Here is a 17,081-nt window from a genome sequence, read left to right as displayed (position 1 = left end):
TGATCACAAGCTGCAATTGCAGACTGCTGAGCGCTAACAACTTCCGGTGACGTAGATCACGCGCCACCGTAGGTTAATGATTTACCTGCTTTATTTTATTTTTTAAATATTTTTTCGTCAAAATCAGACTGATTGGATGATTAGGGTGCAGCGTACATTAACACAAAAAATATATTACTAACATGTACAAAGACACACAAATGGTTGTTTTTTTTTTCTTCTCCTCTACACCCCTCGGATACACTTGGGACCTGTCCTAGATCTACCGGTCGATCAGGATCGACATAATGGGCACCCCCGCTTTACACTGACTTTTCATTAAATTTGGGAGCTTGCATTAAAACCATGGTATTCCATCAATCATTATGCACTTAATCTTTAGGCTGACTAACCTTTATAATTAATAATAATATAATATGATAAAAATCTATAATTTCCAAACACTGCCAGGTTGTGCATTTGGTGACTCGCTTTTCAGAGCAGATTTACCCAGGTTCTAGTACGAGTAATACATGCATGCAATTAATTTTGATGTGATTGAATGTGATTCATTTCAACACCACACTTACATTATAGCTGCCAAATCACATTGTGGTCACATAACCACAAATTTGATTTGTTGGCTCGACGTAGGGGGTGTCTCACATTATCTAATATCTCACATTGCCCCATTCTCTCCTAGGGCTGGTTCGTGGCTTGCACTCTTGTGGGAGAAGGCAGAAATGGGCATCATGTGGCAGGATTATTTATTTATATTTATTTTACGATCCATCTATTTTCTGAACTGCTTTATCCTCACGAGGGCTACGGATGGGCTGCAGCCCATCCCAGCAGTACCACACCCTGACCTGGTTGACAGCCAATCGCGAGGCACACATACATAAACAACCATTCACACTCAAAATCACACCTAAGGACAATTAAGAGTGTTCAATTAACCAACTGTGCATGTTTTTTGGAAAGTGGGATGAAAGTGGAGTACCCAGATAATACCTACACAGGCACAAAGAGACCACGCAAACTCCACACAGGAAGGCAGGGGCCAGGAATCGAACCCATGACCTATGCACTGTGAGGCGGACGTGTTAACCAGCCAAGCTCCGTGCTGCCCTATTTTACCATTTTTTTATAAATTATTATGCAGCTAACTTCAACATTGCTACACAGCATCACAGTCGAACAAATTCAGAATCCTGTTCACATGCTATCTTCCACCAACTGCATCGTACACTTCGCTCCTCCAACTACAGTAACATTACCATCCATGTACAATACACGTGAACTGCTTAAATAACATTAATTCACAAATGAACATAAAATTTAAAAAGATGCTGAAGGTACCTGCTTTTAACAGATTAACTGGAGATAAATTAATTATAGGGCACTTGTGATTTTTTTTAATGTAGACAATCATGTTCAACAAAGTCACAACCCGTATATATGGTTCCTGACTCATAAATGAGGGGAAAACAAAAACAAAGAAATGTCATATTCATTATAATGTCATAACATTGTGAATCAGTGTTTTCAGCAGCCTGAATTGCTCTGATTAAATGAGTTGGCAACTTGAGGAGTCCTGGTATCCAAAAGACATGTGATCTTTGCTGAACGGCAGGCAACAATCATCATAAAAATAATATTGAGCCAAAAGTCATAAATACCCGTTTCCCATCTATGTGACATAAGTAGCACTTACAAACAAAACTTGCATATTTTTTAATGCAGAAAAATATCCCAGAGTTGTCAACATGATCATTTTGGGAAGTTACAACTGGATAATAAATTACTTGCTGGATCAATACTGTTGTGGTAAACTGGACTATTTCTACTTGATTTATTACTTGCCATGGCCCTACAGCAACATTACAACATCTCTGTCTCCTTTTCTCACTGCTTAGAGTTGTTACTTTTCCATTAATCCCTCTCAATGCTGCTTTTGTTTGTGCCTTGACTTTCTCGTCTATTGTTTTTTGGTTTTTTTTTTTTTTTTGTGAATACAGTAGCTGGGAGGGTCCAATTTCTCCCATGGGCAGAATAAAGTATACATCTATCCATCGAAATGTTTGAGTCACAGCACACAGCACTTCCACTTAGTGCTGTTATTTATGATTCAAACTTGCACAACCTCTGGTGATTGTGAGCGCGATTGGTGGCTTGTCTATGTGTGCCCTGCAATTGGCTGGCAACCAGTTCAGGGTGTACTCGACCCACTGTACGAAGATACCTGGGATAGGCTCCAGCTCGCCCGCGACCCCCGTATGGACAAGTGGATTAGATAATAGGTAGATGAATGGATTCACTACCTTCTACATTAAAGAAAAAAAAGTGCTCAAGAAAAATGAAATATATTTACCATATTTTCTGCACTATAAGGCACACCTAAAACCACTCAATTTTCTCAAAATCCGACAGTGCACCTTGTAATCCGATGTGCCTTATATATAGATAAATATTCTGATTTCTTGGACGTAGTACTATAAATCTTTTGTAAAGTGCTTTGTTACAGCGGCAGCGGTTGGGAAAGCTCTATACAAACAAAGCTGTATTGTATTGTATTGTATTCCCTTTGGCGTTGCTCCATCTCGTGGAAAAAGCTCCATTGTAGCTTCTATTTTATGCGCCTTATAATGCGGTGTGCCCTATATATGAAAACAGTTTTAAAATATGCCATTCTTTGAAGTTGCGCTTTATACTCCGAAGTGCCTAATAGTGCAGAAAATACGGTACAAGTATTTCTTTTTGTAATTTTATAATATTAGTGCAACTCTGCATTATGTATAGTTTTTAGTTTCTTTTTAAAATGCACTAAACATTTACAGCTAAAAACAACTTTAAGCATCACCTTTATTTTTAGTTGCTCCATCATGTATAAATACGTTTGGAATGCTGGTAAAAGCTGCAAAGTTGAATCGAAGGTGAATGACCTATCATCTTAAGTGTCCTTTATTAACGTGTACATACCTTTAAAGATTTAGGCTATAAGTTAATTATGGTTACATAAGGGCACCAGCATGCTGTTGCAATATGCCGAAATATACCAATGATCAGATTAGTTGACTAATTGTCACTTCCGGTACTGCTGGTGATTAGTCGATGGGCAAAATAATCATTTGTGGCAGCCTGTATGCAGAGCAGTGAAAAGAAATGTCATGCTTTCTTAAGATGGAACTCAGGGGAAGAAAATGGAATGAAAACAGCAGGGGCCCCAAAATTGAACCATTTGAAACACCACACAATGGAGCAAACAAACCAACGCTAACACAAAACGTTTTGTCTGCCAAGTAGGACCGAACCACGCTAGAGCACTACCACAATTGCCCATCTGGTGCTGCAAATGAGCGAGCAAGGCAAACAGTCTCCAGTGTCATTACCCAGAAGGATGTCATTAAAAATACATAACAGGGCTGACACAGTACTATGCAGCATCTTAGAAATAGTGGTCCCCAATCCCCAATCAATCCGTGGTGGATACTTGGTACAGAGAGACAGACGGAAAAAAAAAAAATTCTTACTCTTTGCAGAAGCCAAGGACTATCTATACAACAAATGAGTGCTTACCCTTTTCAACACGCTGTGGTTAACAAGGAACCACATCCTCTGAAGGTGAAGTTCTTCTAAGTTGTCCATCCGTAGCTTCTAAAAGAGGAAGAGGAGCTGAGCACTGTTCACCAGAAAGAAACAAACTGAAATGAAATATTGATTCAAGTAGAAATATTAACACGCTTACCATTTTGCTGATGTTTGATAGTTTAAAAACTTCCTCGTGATGAACCCTGACAGTGTAGTTGATGGGGAAATTGTGCTTCTGCAACACAAAAAAACCCTCAAGTTTGTAATTTATAAAAATATTTTTGGAACAAGTTGCAGCCATAAAATTAATAATTATTTGGTGAAAATAACATTTATGAGTTTGAACATTAAACATCTTGTCTTTGTAGTGCATTCAATTAACCCATTTCAGGACAGTTACTACATTGGACAGGTTACAGGGTGCATGAAAGGATTAAATAAAGGTTGAACATGATTTGCATAGCATTGTATTTAGTTTTTTATGTTCAACCAAATGTCCCAACTTCATTGGAATTGGGTTTGTAAAATTAAGATAATGATTTGACATATCTGTACTATGATCCCAATGGATGACACCTTATCCATCCATCCATCTGATTTCAACACCGCTTACCCTGAAAAGGGACACGGTGTGCTGAAGCCTAACCCAGTTGACTTCGGGCAGAAGGCTGACGACCCCATGAATTGGTCGCCTGCCAGTTGCAGGCCACACATTGAGACAAACAACCATTCGCACCCATATCCGCACTGTCACTGACTGGGAACCGATCCCACGCTGTCCACACACAAGGGAGGTGAGTGTGTCTTTATGTATAATTCTTTTTTGTCATATATATTTTCTGAAACTCAAGATACAACTAGAAATGGAATTGCAAAGTTTAATAAATCAGACACTGATGGCACAGCACTCGATTTTTTTTTTGTTTGTTTGTTTTTTCATCCAGAAATGCTTTGCGGTGGGTAAAGTGGTACTTGCCTGAAAAAATATCCCAGGGGATACATCAGTGAAAAAATTCTGAGAACCACTGTTCCACAACGTTGCAAATATTCCCATCCACTCATTGTACTCGTGATGATTAAAGCCCCAGTTCAACCGCAGGTTCCTCGTGTTTCCTCTCCTTGTTTTTACTTTTACATTCAACTAAGGAGTTTGTCATAAACTGAAGAGTGGCTGCCAGTTGGATGTCTCACATCCACAAACCAAGACAGATTCACACATTTCAGAGCAGTGACAGACTGTCTTGGTGTACAGTGGGGAACAGACAACAAAGTAAACTGCGCAAATATGAAGACATCTGTTCTTGAACGCATTTTCTACAAATTGAATTAAAACATTCAGTGTGTTCAAACACCAAGTCTGGTTTCAATGACTGGTCTCGAACTCTTATAATTCCTCCAAGAATTGTGGCCTCCACTCCCATAGACACTATGTCTCTCTACTCAATGGGTGTGTTAGCCACTTGAAACAAATGCCCCCCACACCTCCCCCACACTTCAAGGAATAGACACCCACTTTACCTTAAATTGGAAGATAATATTTACCGCTAGCTGACTGATATGGCTAAAATGTAATATTTCTATCATTTTGCCGGATATCTCAATAACAATGTGATAATGGTATCACGATGGGTTCAGTGAAAAGGCAAAATAATCCAAAATGATGTGCAAAGTGTTTTTTTTTTTTTATTGGAACTTACTGACAGCCATCAACATTTAACAAACTCAGCAATATATTAAAAATAATTAAATTCACAAATTCACGTTTTCCCTTGAAATGCCATGCATGTTTTTTTCTTTTTTTGAGGTGGGGGAAATGTGGGAGGAAAACTAGAGTCCCCGGAGAAAACCCACACAGGCACGGAGTGAACATACAAACTCCACACAGGACAGCCGGAGCCTGGAATCGAATCCCAGACCTCTGCAGTGTTAAGCGGACATGCTTACCAGCTGCCCCGCATCAGCGCATGTGTTGTTATGTACCAATTTGTCCATGCACGACCATATTAAGGATAAGTGGTTCAGAATATCGATGGATGTGTTGTACGTCTTGAAGAAAAAAAAGTTAACCACTCACTCCATACAAAATGTTACATTGACTTTTCATCAAGCTCTGGTATTTTAGCCGCTGGTAATTTTTAAATTATAAATATAGTCAGGTAATGTCCCAAAAGACATTAAAGGTATGTGTGTACCATCCATATGCATTTGACAGCGAACACGGAAATAGATTTATTGCACGTGTGCAGTCTCAATTGTTATCTACTGTTTTTTTACTGTCAATCATTGCCAAACTTGGAAGGTGATGCATTGAAGTGTGATTTACATGCAACGCACGTATGGCAAGGTCACATGACTGATATCATCGCCTATTTCGATATGAATATCTTAAATGTTCATTTCTCGAATTCGAGACAATAAAGATGTGTTGCCCATCCCTATTTACTGGACTCTGAAATTAAAGAATGGCAGGTTACTGAACCCACCTGAATAATAATAAAAATAATAATAATACATTTTATTTATAAGTGCCTTTCAAAACACTCAAGGACACTTTACAATCAAGAACAAAAACAATAAAACCACAGATAAAATTATAAATAGTAAAAGAAGAGATGAATTTAAATTGAGTATGCGATTTTGAATAGGTGGGTTTTGAGATGGGATTTGAATCTGGGAAGAGAATCAATATTACCGATGTTGGGTGGCAGTGAATTCCAGAGTTTGGGGGCAGAGCGGCTGAAAGCTCTGCATCCCATCGTGCTGAGACGGGCAGAGGGTACACGGAGGTGGAGGGAGGGTGAGGAGAATGCCAGTGCTAACCAAAAGAAGCAGCACCTACTGAGGCCACCTCACAAGCAGTCTCGCAGATCAAGTGTGGAGTCTTACGAGCAGGCACAAATGCAAAATTAAAGATGATGAACATACGTAGAGCCTGTATTCTGTCCATATCTGTGCTCCTGCCAGTGTTGTGTGCATCATGTGTCACTATTTGGTGAAAAAAAAATATTTTAAAACATGAAGTATTATTGGAAAAATGTATTTCTGCAAAACGTCTGGATCCCGAGCAAATGAGTAAGTAATCATTCAGACCACGCTGGAGATTACGGAAAAATCAGTCATATGTTGTCTATTTTCTGTCCTGACCACTCTCACCACAGGATCTAGTAAGTGGTTTAACTAAATTGAGCAAGTTTAAGAACAAAGCGCTTTGTTACAGCTGCTGCTGTTGTGAAAGCGCTATTTAATCAGCATGTATTGTATTGTATTGTAACAGTGGCGTCGCAAGGCCTATTATTCTAAAATATATCAATTCTGAAGACCCCCTAGGGGGCGTGCACGCTGGACTGGTTGAAAACCAGTCGCAGGACACACATCGACAAACCATTTGCGTTCACAATCCACACACAGTCCACAGAACCAATAGGTTTTCATCTTCATTTGTCTCAGGCAGCTGCATTTCCTCTGGAGTCATTTGACTCACACTGTGAAAATTGCTATTTTTGATCTTCCTTGTGATTGTTGTCAAAAATAACTGAAGGGCAAGTCTTCAAATTGGACAAAATGACCAAAACAACACACGATTGATGACTGAAAAAAAACGCAGCAAGTTGAATCTTAAATCCATTTTACACAACTATGACCTGATCAGCTCAGCTGTGCGGCATTCTTCAGCTCTCAAGGAAGTGGTTCATGTGGCACGGCGTTAAACATGCCATCATTCTCTTACCATGTAGCGTCGCCTGTGGCTCAGACTGTCATCAAGCGTCCTCAAGGGAGTGCACATGCTTGGCGGCGTTGGTGCCATCAGAACAGGCATGAGCAGAAACAGCCCTATGGGGACAAAATGAACACCAACAATGTGAACAGAGTGTGAATAGAGGGAATAACGCGTGCATATCTTTTACGCCATGAAATCAATTCCACAGAGGCGGATTGAAACAATTTAACTGAAGTGGCCAAGGGGTAGCATGAGGTTTAGTTGGAGGGTAAAGGTTATCGCCCCCCACATGCGTATGAGGTCACTCACACAGGCTCACACTCTCACACGCGCACGCACAAATTCAAGTTATTTTATGCATTCACTGGGAAGTTTTATGCATGTCGCATGAATAACATTGATTCAAGTTGAGCGCTAACTCAGTTCTTGTCGGACAAGGGTCTCCAAGTCAGGTCCTCGTAAGCCCCTGTCCAGCCTGTTTTATATGTAACCCAATTCCAAGACACTTGATTCAAATGTTCAGGATCATTATCAGGCTTGTGCAAAGCTTGCTAATGAGCTGATCCTTTGAGTTAAATGTGTTGGAACAAGGCTGCATATAAAATAAGCTGGATAGGGGCTCACAAGGACCAGATGTGGAGGCCCTATGCAAAAAGGTCCATCCATTATCCGGACCGCATATCTTCACGAGAGTTGCGGCCGTGGTGGAGCCTATCGCGACTCTTACAATTTGAGTTTTTATTGGATATATTTATATTTCACAGTCTACATTCAATCACAGTCTTTCACACTGTTTACAGTTATCAGATATATTCACTAAGATCGTTCAGCCAATTTAAAACGGCAGTTATTATGGTGGCCAGCAAAACGACAATGTCGATAGTGCCTTTGCACACTTTCTCTCAATGCTGAGCACAGTTTAATGTGTTAACCATTCACTTAACATTGTTGGCACCAGATATTTTTATACATATATTCATATACAAGTTTCAATGTCGAGAAGCTGCACTCACAATCAGCAATACTCACAGGCAAAACAAATGCAATTTTTTAGAACTTGAAAGAATAAATAAACGTCAGAATTCCATGTGATCATAGCAAACACATTAAAAGCAATATTGAACCAAATAATATAAATGCAATGGCACCAACCCCAACCACCACGCTGCTATTAATAAGAGAGACATAAAAAGTTGCCGCCAATCAAAGCATGCTCTCCTCGTTTCCATCAAAATCAGGGAGGTCAAAGCGCACCAGGACTTGACATCGCGGAAACATAAGAGACTCGCTAAAGTCCGGGCGTGACAGTGGCATGTAAACTGCAATATCCCCCCTTGCGGATGATGTGGTGGGCCGTGCATGTGACGTGGGAAATTAGAGACCGCCTTGCACCCGCAAGACCGTGTCGACTTTTTGCGACTAAATTTGCAGGTGGCATTTACTGAATTCACAAACATGCTGAACTTGACCACTGCCCCGGCGCGAAAATGAGGATGTGCCTTTTTTTTTTTTTTAACGCTGAGTGCAGACTACAGTGTGGGGAGAGGCAACTCCATCTGTATGAACCCTCAGAGAGGCATAACACGGCCCCAAACATCCTACAAAAGACATGCGCTGGCACGGAAATGAAGGTACGATCTATTTTGATGCCAAGCACTTGGAAATTTGGGGATGAACCGAAAATGAGCAACACAAGACAGATAACAGAAAACCAAAAATTCTAATAGCATCATAATACTGGAAAAAAACTGCAACAGGCAAACTCTCCGCAGGAAGAGAATCTCCTAACAGATACAGTTAAATCAGCCAGTGGTGACTTCATGCATTGGTAATCTATCTGCATTCGATGGTGGGACAATGTGCACGCTCAATGTGCACGCTCAAGCTATTATTTGCTGATTAAACTCGTGTGTATGCGCAGTAGAAAATATTTTTGCTCCTTATGCTCTCCGTAACTGGGAAGTAATTTTTTCCTCAACACCAGATGGTCCACAAAATAGATGCAACACAATTAAAATCATTTTTTCCCCCAGACCAATGGCGCCAGAAAGAGAGGGAATAAAGTAACAAAACGCTGTTTAAATGCTGTCAATATGTCAATAATTAGGATAATAAATAATAAATAAAGGAAGTTATGACATTTTAAAGGCATTTTGAAGCAGGCCATAATGTCACGAACTTTCTCCATCTTTACAACGGAATGGCCTGTGATTGAGCGTCTGTGCAAGGCAGTGTGCGGTTGTTCAGGCACAGGTAAGAGCAAAGAGAAGCTTAAATGGGCTATCACTTGTATAGTGCTTTCTTTTTGAGCTTTCATAATGGTATTCTTGCTTAAGGACACTTCGACATGGTTGCAATGGGCGGGGATCAAACCACCAACCGCCGGGTTGGGAAAACAACCACTCTACCACTGAGTCATGCGACGACAAGTAATGTACTGGTAAATATTTAGATTGCTTCATTACTTAAAAAGAGACACCATTGTGGTGTTTATTTCCAACATTGTTACGGTGATCACTCGCAAGCAAGGCAAGGGAATCAATTCTGATGTAGAGTTATTCCCTCTCTGTGTGCCGTTTATTCCTTTGATTGGAAAATAACACTCACTACACCACGAGAGGGTTATGCTATCCCTGTAAAAATATTTGGCATTTTATATCTGTGAAGCACTGTGTTACAGCTGCAGCTGTTGTGAAAGCGCTACATAAATAAAAGATGTATTACACTGTTTGCCTGATCTCAGCAGGAATAGCAACACTGTCAGAATTTGACAAAACCTTGTTCAGTGTGCTGACAAAGTGCAAAGGGTTATGCCTACTAGCCAAAGACACTTCTCCAAAAAGATTCCCCACGGGGAGTTATATCCCGAGGGAAGCGCTTATTGCACACCAGATTAGATGTACATCCGCCCAAACATATTCATCACGAGTCTTCTTACTTTGCAAACCCCCTTGCTTTAGTAATGCAACCAAGCGGTCAATCAAAGTGCCTTGACTGACATCTGTCCATGTAGGTCAGAGTCAGACCATTGATCTCTTAGGGTGATTTCAAACGAGCACCCTTTCAAGGTGTTTTGAATCTTTTGATCCAGTTCTAATTTGTCTTCCTTTTCTAGGTGATATTTTGTTTGGTCATGTGTCAACATATTTTTCAAACTCAAGTGCGCTACATAGCAAGAGGAGGTGGTCTCCATTCAAACCCGATTCTTTCAAGATTCAGTTCTGGTGAGAAAGTCATTCCTTCTATATTGATCCAACTTCTTCGTGACTGTGAACAAGACAAGCACATGGATGGAACATGCATTGCGGAACCACAGCAAACCAGCCATAAATTGTGGGAGCATGTTAAGTTACAGAGTGGCGTCCTGGTGTGCTAAAAATGTCCAGGCCTGGCTCTCACGGTGTTTGCACTGAGAGTGGGGAGCTTAATGTTATTGCAGAGTTTGTTTTTTTTTTTTTTTTTTTTTGTAAGCATCATGTGGAATGTTGTAAAATGTGCTGATATTGGACTCAGGAGAATGTCAGGATGTGCTCTGAGAAAAGGTGTATCATGCTTCAAGGCTAGATTTTTTTTTTTTTTCTTTCCTTGGCGGAGCAATTTTGTGAATCATTTAAGGGGCAACTTTCTAACTGTGGAGCATTTTTTTTAGGTTAATCTCTGGGAATTGAAGTCGGGGTTTTATTAAACATTAAAATGTGACAACACAATGAATGAACAAATGTTTTGTTTTGTTTTTTTAAAGGAATCAATAGTTTATAAATTGACATTATGTACAGCAGAAAAGTGGATTTTCTCGTTGAGAAGCACACCCAAAAAAACAAAAAGGTCTGCTGCAATGTCATTTTGTGAACATGTGTTTTGCAGACCTCAAAAGTAAGTCAAAACTCGGTTTCCAAGTTGGATGTTCTCCGCTTTAACGCTGTTCCAGCAAGACGTCATGAAGTGTAACGATCACCCAAGCACTTAATTGCAGTGTTAAACGCGCTAAACATGTCAGTCTTCGGTTAGCTTATCATTTAACATGGCTTGCCATTTCTTCATGAGTATGATACGTTTCAGAAATGTAGCTTATTCCCCACCTCGCAGGCAATGATTATTGATATAGGAGCAAGTCCAAATTTTTTTTTTTTTTTTGTGGCGCTAGTAGCCAACGGAAGCTGTTGCTGCTCCGTATGCAGCACAGAGCTTCCCCCGACCTCCGACTACCCGCATTAGGTGCCGTGACCCCGGCGAAGCTTTGATGGAACCGTCTCGGTGGTTCCTCTTCTTCTACATTTTTTTTTATGGTTGTCTCGCCGTTTGAGTCTCAGTTGTGCAATTTAATGTCTCTTAATGAGGTGCAAAATCTACTCATCAGGCAGATGGACTTGAGTCTGAGTTTAGTTGCCATACTACATTGTTCCAACTAAGTATATAACGGTGGGATACTGATACAGTATGGTGTCTTTCTTACACACCTTCATTGCCCCTTAATCTCAAATGATTTGCTCATCAGGAAATTATGGCCAATATCTTTGATTCATGTGAAAGCAGGAAAGACCAAAGTTTTTAGTTCAGATTTATATTATACGTACTATGCTGCTTCACTTTGTTTAGTTCTGGTTCGGGAAATAGTAAGGACACAGTTCCAAAGATCTCTGGAAAACAGAGGTGGAGCAGTTTCAATTTTCCATTAACTTAAACACTCAATCAAGACCATGTGTACACTGAAAAAAATGATTTTATTTCTTGCAACCACTTGATGAAATAAAATTGAGCAAATTCAACACACCGTCTTATTCAGTGTCCATCCTTCTGGAATTTGATTTTATTTATTTAGATACTCATTTTGATCATATACTGTAGTGGGGCAGCTGCCACCTTGAACATATCCTTGCCATCCCGGGTGCTACCCCAGTTGGCAATGAATCTACCAATACAAAATTCAAAATTTGATTATAAATGTTCATTATTGTCTTCATAATGTGTAGAAAATGTAGGCTTAGAATTTACTCCCACTCCGATCCCCGCTTCTTTCAAGAAAAAAACGGTTGCATCCTACTGTGCCGCCAAGCAAGTTTAAAAACGAAATTAAAAAAAATCAAGTGCATTTTAACTTGATCAATCCATGCAGATGACAGTCAGGTAAACTAGAATATATTTGTGGTTTTTGTGGTTGTGGTAATCTATGTTGAATGTGTTCAACTGGTCTGTCAAGTGTAACAACTTGAAATGTAATTAGGAACGCTATCTCGCTCACATTGACGCTTTGTGCCTGGCTGTAATAAACGATATTTTGAAAATACATTGTAACGTCTTCCAAAGTTGACGGTAGATGTTAAACTTGTGTTACTCCCTCCCCCACCCCCCTCTCTCTCCCTCTCTCTCTCTCTCTCTCTCTCTCTCTCTCTCTCTAAGTGTTGCATTCAAAACTCAGATATAAATGAAGGAGACTGGACTATTTCAGAATTGTGTAGGTTATTTATTCCTTTGTTGTGTGTTCACAAACACCCCCCAAAGAATGTATTTTGTGATTTCTCCGCTGGATTTTCTGTTTTGGTGCATTATTTTCGATTTTCTTAGTGTCATTGAAGTTATCGTTAATTTATGTTTTCGGAGGAGCTCTTTGAACGCCTCTGGAGTCGAACGGGAAAAGAGAAGGCATGTTGTGCGACAGAGACGTGTCTGTATTTGTTGAGAGTGTTAAAAGCATTAATAAAGTGTACGTTTAAAAAACAACAACACTACAGCTCTCCTTGTTTCGGAGCTGCTACATATTAGCACTTTCTCATTAACATGAGAACATGACATTTGTCACAACCCCTCCACCCCATGTCAAGACATAATAAAAGAACCATAAACAAGTTCATTGCAATGCACTGCAGAATGTGACAGTACAGGAAAAAAATATCTTGACACTCGTTTCAGAACCTTGATTTCATTTTTCACACCTCTCGATCCAAAACACAGAACAGACATCACAGGCTGGCCAACATTCAAAACATCGCATTGTGTATTCATATCTTTAAAGAAAGATTGCACTCCCAGAATCATTCGTTCAAACAACTCATTTATCATCAAATACCTCCGGGGGGGGGGGATTTCTTTACATCACCCACACACACACCATACATTGTTTCACTGTTTAGTTGCTTGTACAACCATTAAATATTGCAATACAAAACATGTGATGCATGTTACATTCTGTGCTGTCATGTCACTGAAAAAGATTTAGTAGAGAGAATACCACAGCCACAGTGGAATCATTGAACATATCTGAAATTTATTGATGGCTAAAAACTAAATTGGCTGGCGGCCAGTTCGGGGTATACCCCCTCCTACCGCTCAAGTCGGATGTGATAGGCGACCCTTGTGTGGATAAGCGGTTCAGAAAACTGATGGACGGATGGATGAACAACATAGGTTGAACGAAAGCAACAATTACTGTGACAATGACAACCAAAAAAGTCCTGAAAACCACACTGATGTGTTCCTCACTTGGCTACGCTGCAGTAAGAAAAAAAATGCTAAACAAAGGATCAACACCCATCCATCATCCCCGGCCGGGTTCCATAACGATGATTTCGTTTGCCAAACATCTTGGAGGGTACCTTCGCGCATGTCATTACAGATATTGTTAAGATAACCTTTATTTGTCCCACACTGGGGAAATTTGCAGTCTACAGCAGCAAAATTGTTTTTTGTTTTTTTTTAAATACGACCTGGGCCTCTTTCGCATCTGGATATGAATCGGATATGCATGCGATGCGTCTGCAGTATGAACGCTCATCCGCACACATCTTACTAAAATCATCATAAAACCAAAACCATATTACGCATATTCTTGATGCACTGGCTGATTGTCTCCTATCATCCTCGGTTTGCAGTGTAAAATGACATGAAGACATCGTATAAGCACACCAATTACATTTTTATTTATTTATTTGTTTGTTTGTTTGTTTGTTTATTATGAACAAATCCAAATGAGCAAATGAGCAACCCAGGACCCAAAGGCGGTCAATGTTGGCTTCACAGTGGCTTGGTGGGAATTTGTCCATGTCAGTATTTAGGGTGAGAGCTCTTTTGGGGGGACACAAAATTCCCCAGCAAATTTCCCCAGTGTCGGACAAATAAAGGTTATCTTATCTTAAACCAATTTTGCTTTAAAACGCTTTGAAAGGGTGGACGACTACAGGATTCACCCCAAAAATGCATCTTTGTGGGTCGGTGCAAATGTTTAGTGTCTCCCAATAAAAGGAAAACATCTTGATAAATAGATACATAAATAAAATAGTACCATTTGCATAAATTACATTTCAGTGTTCCGAAAAATGTTTGTGAAAATCTTACAGGTGTATCACAAAGACCAAAGGCATTTTTTTCTCTGCTTCAAGGAGGGTGAGGAGGAAATCCAATTTCATAGAAAACAAGGAGATCCGCCAGTCTTGAAAACTATTATCTCTGTCTTTGTGAAAAAATGTTGGCAAAGATCCAAATGGCTTGGCTAAGATGAAACCAAATATGAAACATTTCTGTACCTCCCAAAATAGCGGTGGAATTCCTGTGCCCCCCCAAAATTATTTCTCAAATGTGTAAATCTCAAATGATTATCTATTTATAATTTATGTATGTGTCATTTTAATCACTCATGATTTTAAGCAGGGCTCTACACTATCTTTTTCCCTGGTAGCAACGGTGCAACCGACTGAAAAAGTTGGTCGCACCAGCAAAGATTTTGTCGCACCCTTTTTTTAGGTGGTACAGCATAGCCACATTTGCACATTGTATAGTCATCTCAATTGGCACACCATCGTTTTGATCGTGACTGGAGATATATTGGCAAAATATTTTACTGTAACAAGAAGGCTGTTTGCAACAAGGAGCATCTACCAAAACAGGTCACTTATTTGATATAACTTCAAAGGAAGGCAAAAAAAAAGGAAACTATTTCTAGTGACAAAATGACATGATCCCTAGTCTGAGTTGATACGCTACGACTTGACTTGGTCATTCTGCTGTATTTCCACACACAAGCTTTTTTTCTACACATACATATACCGTAGAGTAGGCCGATATTTTACTATCGAAAGACTATTTGGTCCCAGTCTAAACAAAGTAAAATTTAAACCCTGCAAGAGAGTAAAATATTCCGTCAAAGTACTTTAACTGTAACAGAGAGAATTTGCCCATCCCATCTCTAAGGGTGGAGCATCAAAGTTTCATGATCATTTTGAATTTTGAAGATGGCGCCCGAGTAGGCAGTCGTCTGCAAGTGCTCTTTAAGAGCCTTGCTTTTTGTTGGTTTTTTTTTTTGTTGTTTTTGTGTTTTGTTTTGTCACATGGTGTTTGTTGTTACGTCATGTGGACCTGATGTGGATTGTTTTCAGTATTTTTTTTGGCCACGACATTTGTCAAAGGAGAAGAATCTGTGCTTGGTGATTGCGCCTTCTTGGCAGCACACGTGTACCAGCACTGAATTTGATTGGGAAGAAATGTAAGACGCCTGTAATGCGCAGCATTTTTCACAGCCTTCGTTTTGTTCAGCGGAAATGTCGGTGCTGTTGGACAGTCTGCGGCTGGATGGATGGATGGCTTGTGGAGCCGACGAGGAGAAGAAAGGAGCGTCAGCGCCGATGCGTATGTGGAACTGGGGGTCGCGGCTTGGAATTGAAGTGGATTTACAGGACACTTTGATTCTCTCCTCTTTCATCACTAACTGCTTCAAACAACAAAGTGTATGTAGAAAAAATGGTTAAGATTGCATGACTGTCTGTGTCTTATTTATTGTGTTGTATTATTTTGTCATTTTATGTTAACTGTTCTGTTGATGGCAGTGCGGGTACCCACAGAGGCTACTCTCTCTGCTGTGGTTGCACTGTGGTTGAGAGGAAAGACATTTCATCTGTGCTTTATGTTGCACATAGAGCATATTTGACAATAAAGTTGACTTGACTTGGAAGACTTTATAAAATAAAAGTTAAAATAAATGTGCCCTGTAAATTTAACACACCACAGAAAAGTGTTGTTAACTTTCATTCATTCATTCATTCATTTTCCGAACCGCTTGATCCTCACTAGGGTCGCGGGGGGTGCTGGAACCTATCCCAGCCGTCTTCGGGCAGTAGGCGGGGGACACCCTGAATTGGTTGCCAGCCAATCTGTTGTTAACTTCCTTGCCAAATTTCAATGAGCTGTACCCTGTGTCTGTTTGTGAGGGCACGGAGTGGCGGAGTGAGTCTTTCAGTTACTTGCGCATCATTAGGAAATGTAACCGTGCCTACACTACTACATTACTTTTGACCAACCACCAATAAAGGCAGCAAAAAAATATTGACCGGGTATCAGGACTAAAGTAAATCCATGATGACAAGGAAAAACACAAGTGCGATTTATAAAATAAGGTTATCGTGGGAGTTTTCCCTGATGCCAAATTCCTCCCTTCCCACGTCTTAACCTGGGAACTCACCGTAAACCCAAATGAAACGTACTTTGAAAGTGTTGAGACACTCAGTAATATGAGACAGACATGCACAGTGGTGGTCGTTATGCCACTGTTCTAATGCCCTTTCCTGACATCAATGTGCATGAATCGCTAACTTTTCAAGCCTTACAATTCTTAATATCGCGTTTACTTATCATTCAAAAAAAATTTCTGGGATCATAGCCGTATATCTTCATCGAGCTTGAAACACAAACGTATTCAAGTGAGCAGCACTGCATGGCAGTGACATGAAACCTCACCAGCTTGCTTCTAGGTTAGCCTCACTGTGATCTGCCTTGGGCGGTGTTTCTCATTATGTACTTTTGTTGGCGT

At 40.1% G+C, this 17,081-nt stretch overlaps 1 protein-coding gene across 1 annotated transcript in view; it reads right to left on the bottom strand.

Moving 5' to 3' along the window:
- il34 (interleukin 34) overlaps window positions 1-17,081 on the bottom strand; it is a 39,348-nt gene that overhangs the window by 6,897 nt on the left and 15,370 nt on the right. Inside the window, exons 3-5 of the mRNA XM_019888415.1 lie at window positions 7,298-7,401; window positions 3,728-3,805; window positions 3,559-3,636 (exon numbers count right to left, since the gene is read on the bottom strand). Coding sequence (XP_019743974.1) covers window positions 3,559-3,636; window positions 3,728-3,805; window positions 7,298-7,401 — 260 coding nt within the window. The remainder of the gene's footprint in view (window positions 1-3,558; window positions 3,637-3,727; window positions 3,806-7,297; window positions 7,402-17,081) is intronic.

This window comes from Hippocampus comes, unplaced genomic scaffold, assembly GCF_001891065.2.
Source record: "Hippocampus comes isolate QL1 unplaced genomic scaffold, H_comes_QL1_v1.1 scaffold112, whole genome shotgun sequence".
Classification (NCBI taxonomy): domain Eukaryota; kingdom Metazoa; phylum Chordata; class Actinopteri; order Syngnathiformes; family Syngnathidae; genus Hippocampus; species Hippocampus comes.
The sequence above is the reverse complement of the archived record's forward strand: the minus strand, read 5'-3'. Positions and strand labels throughout refer to the sequence as shown.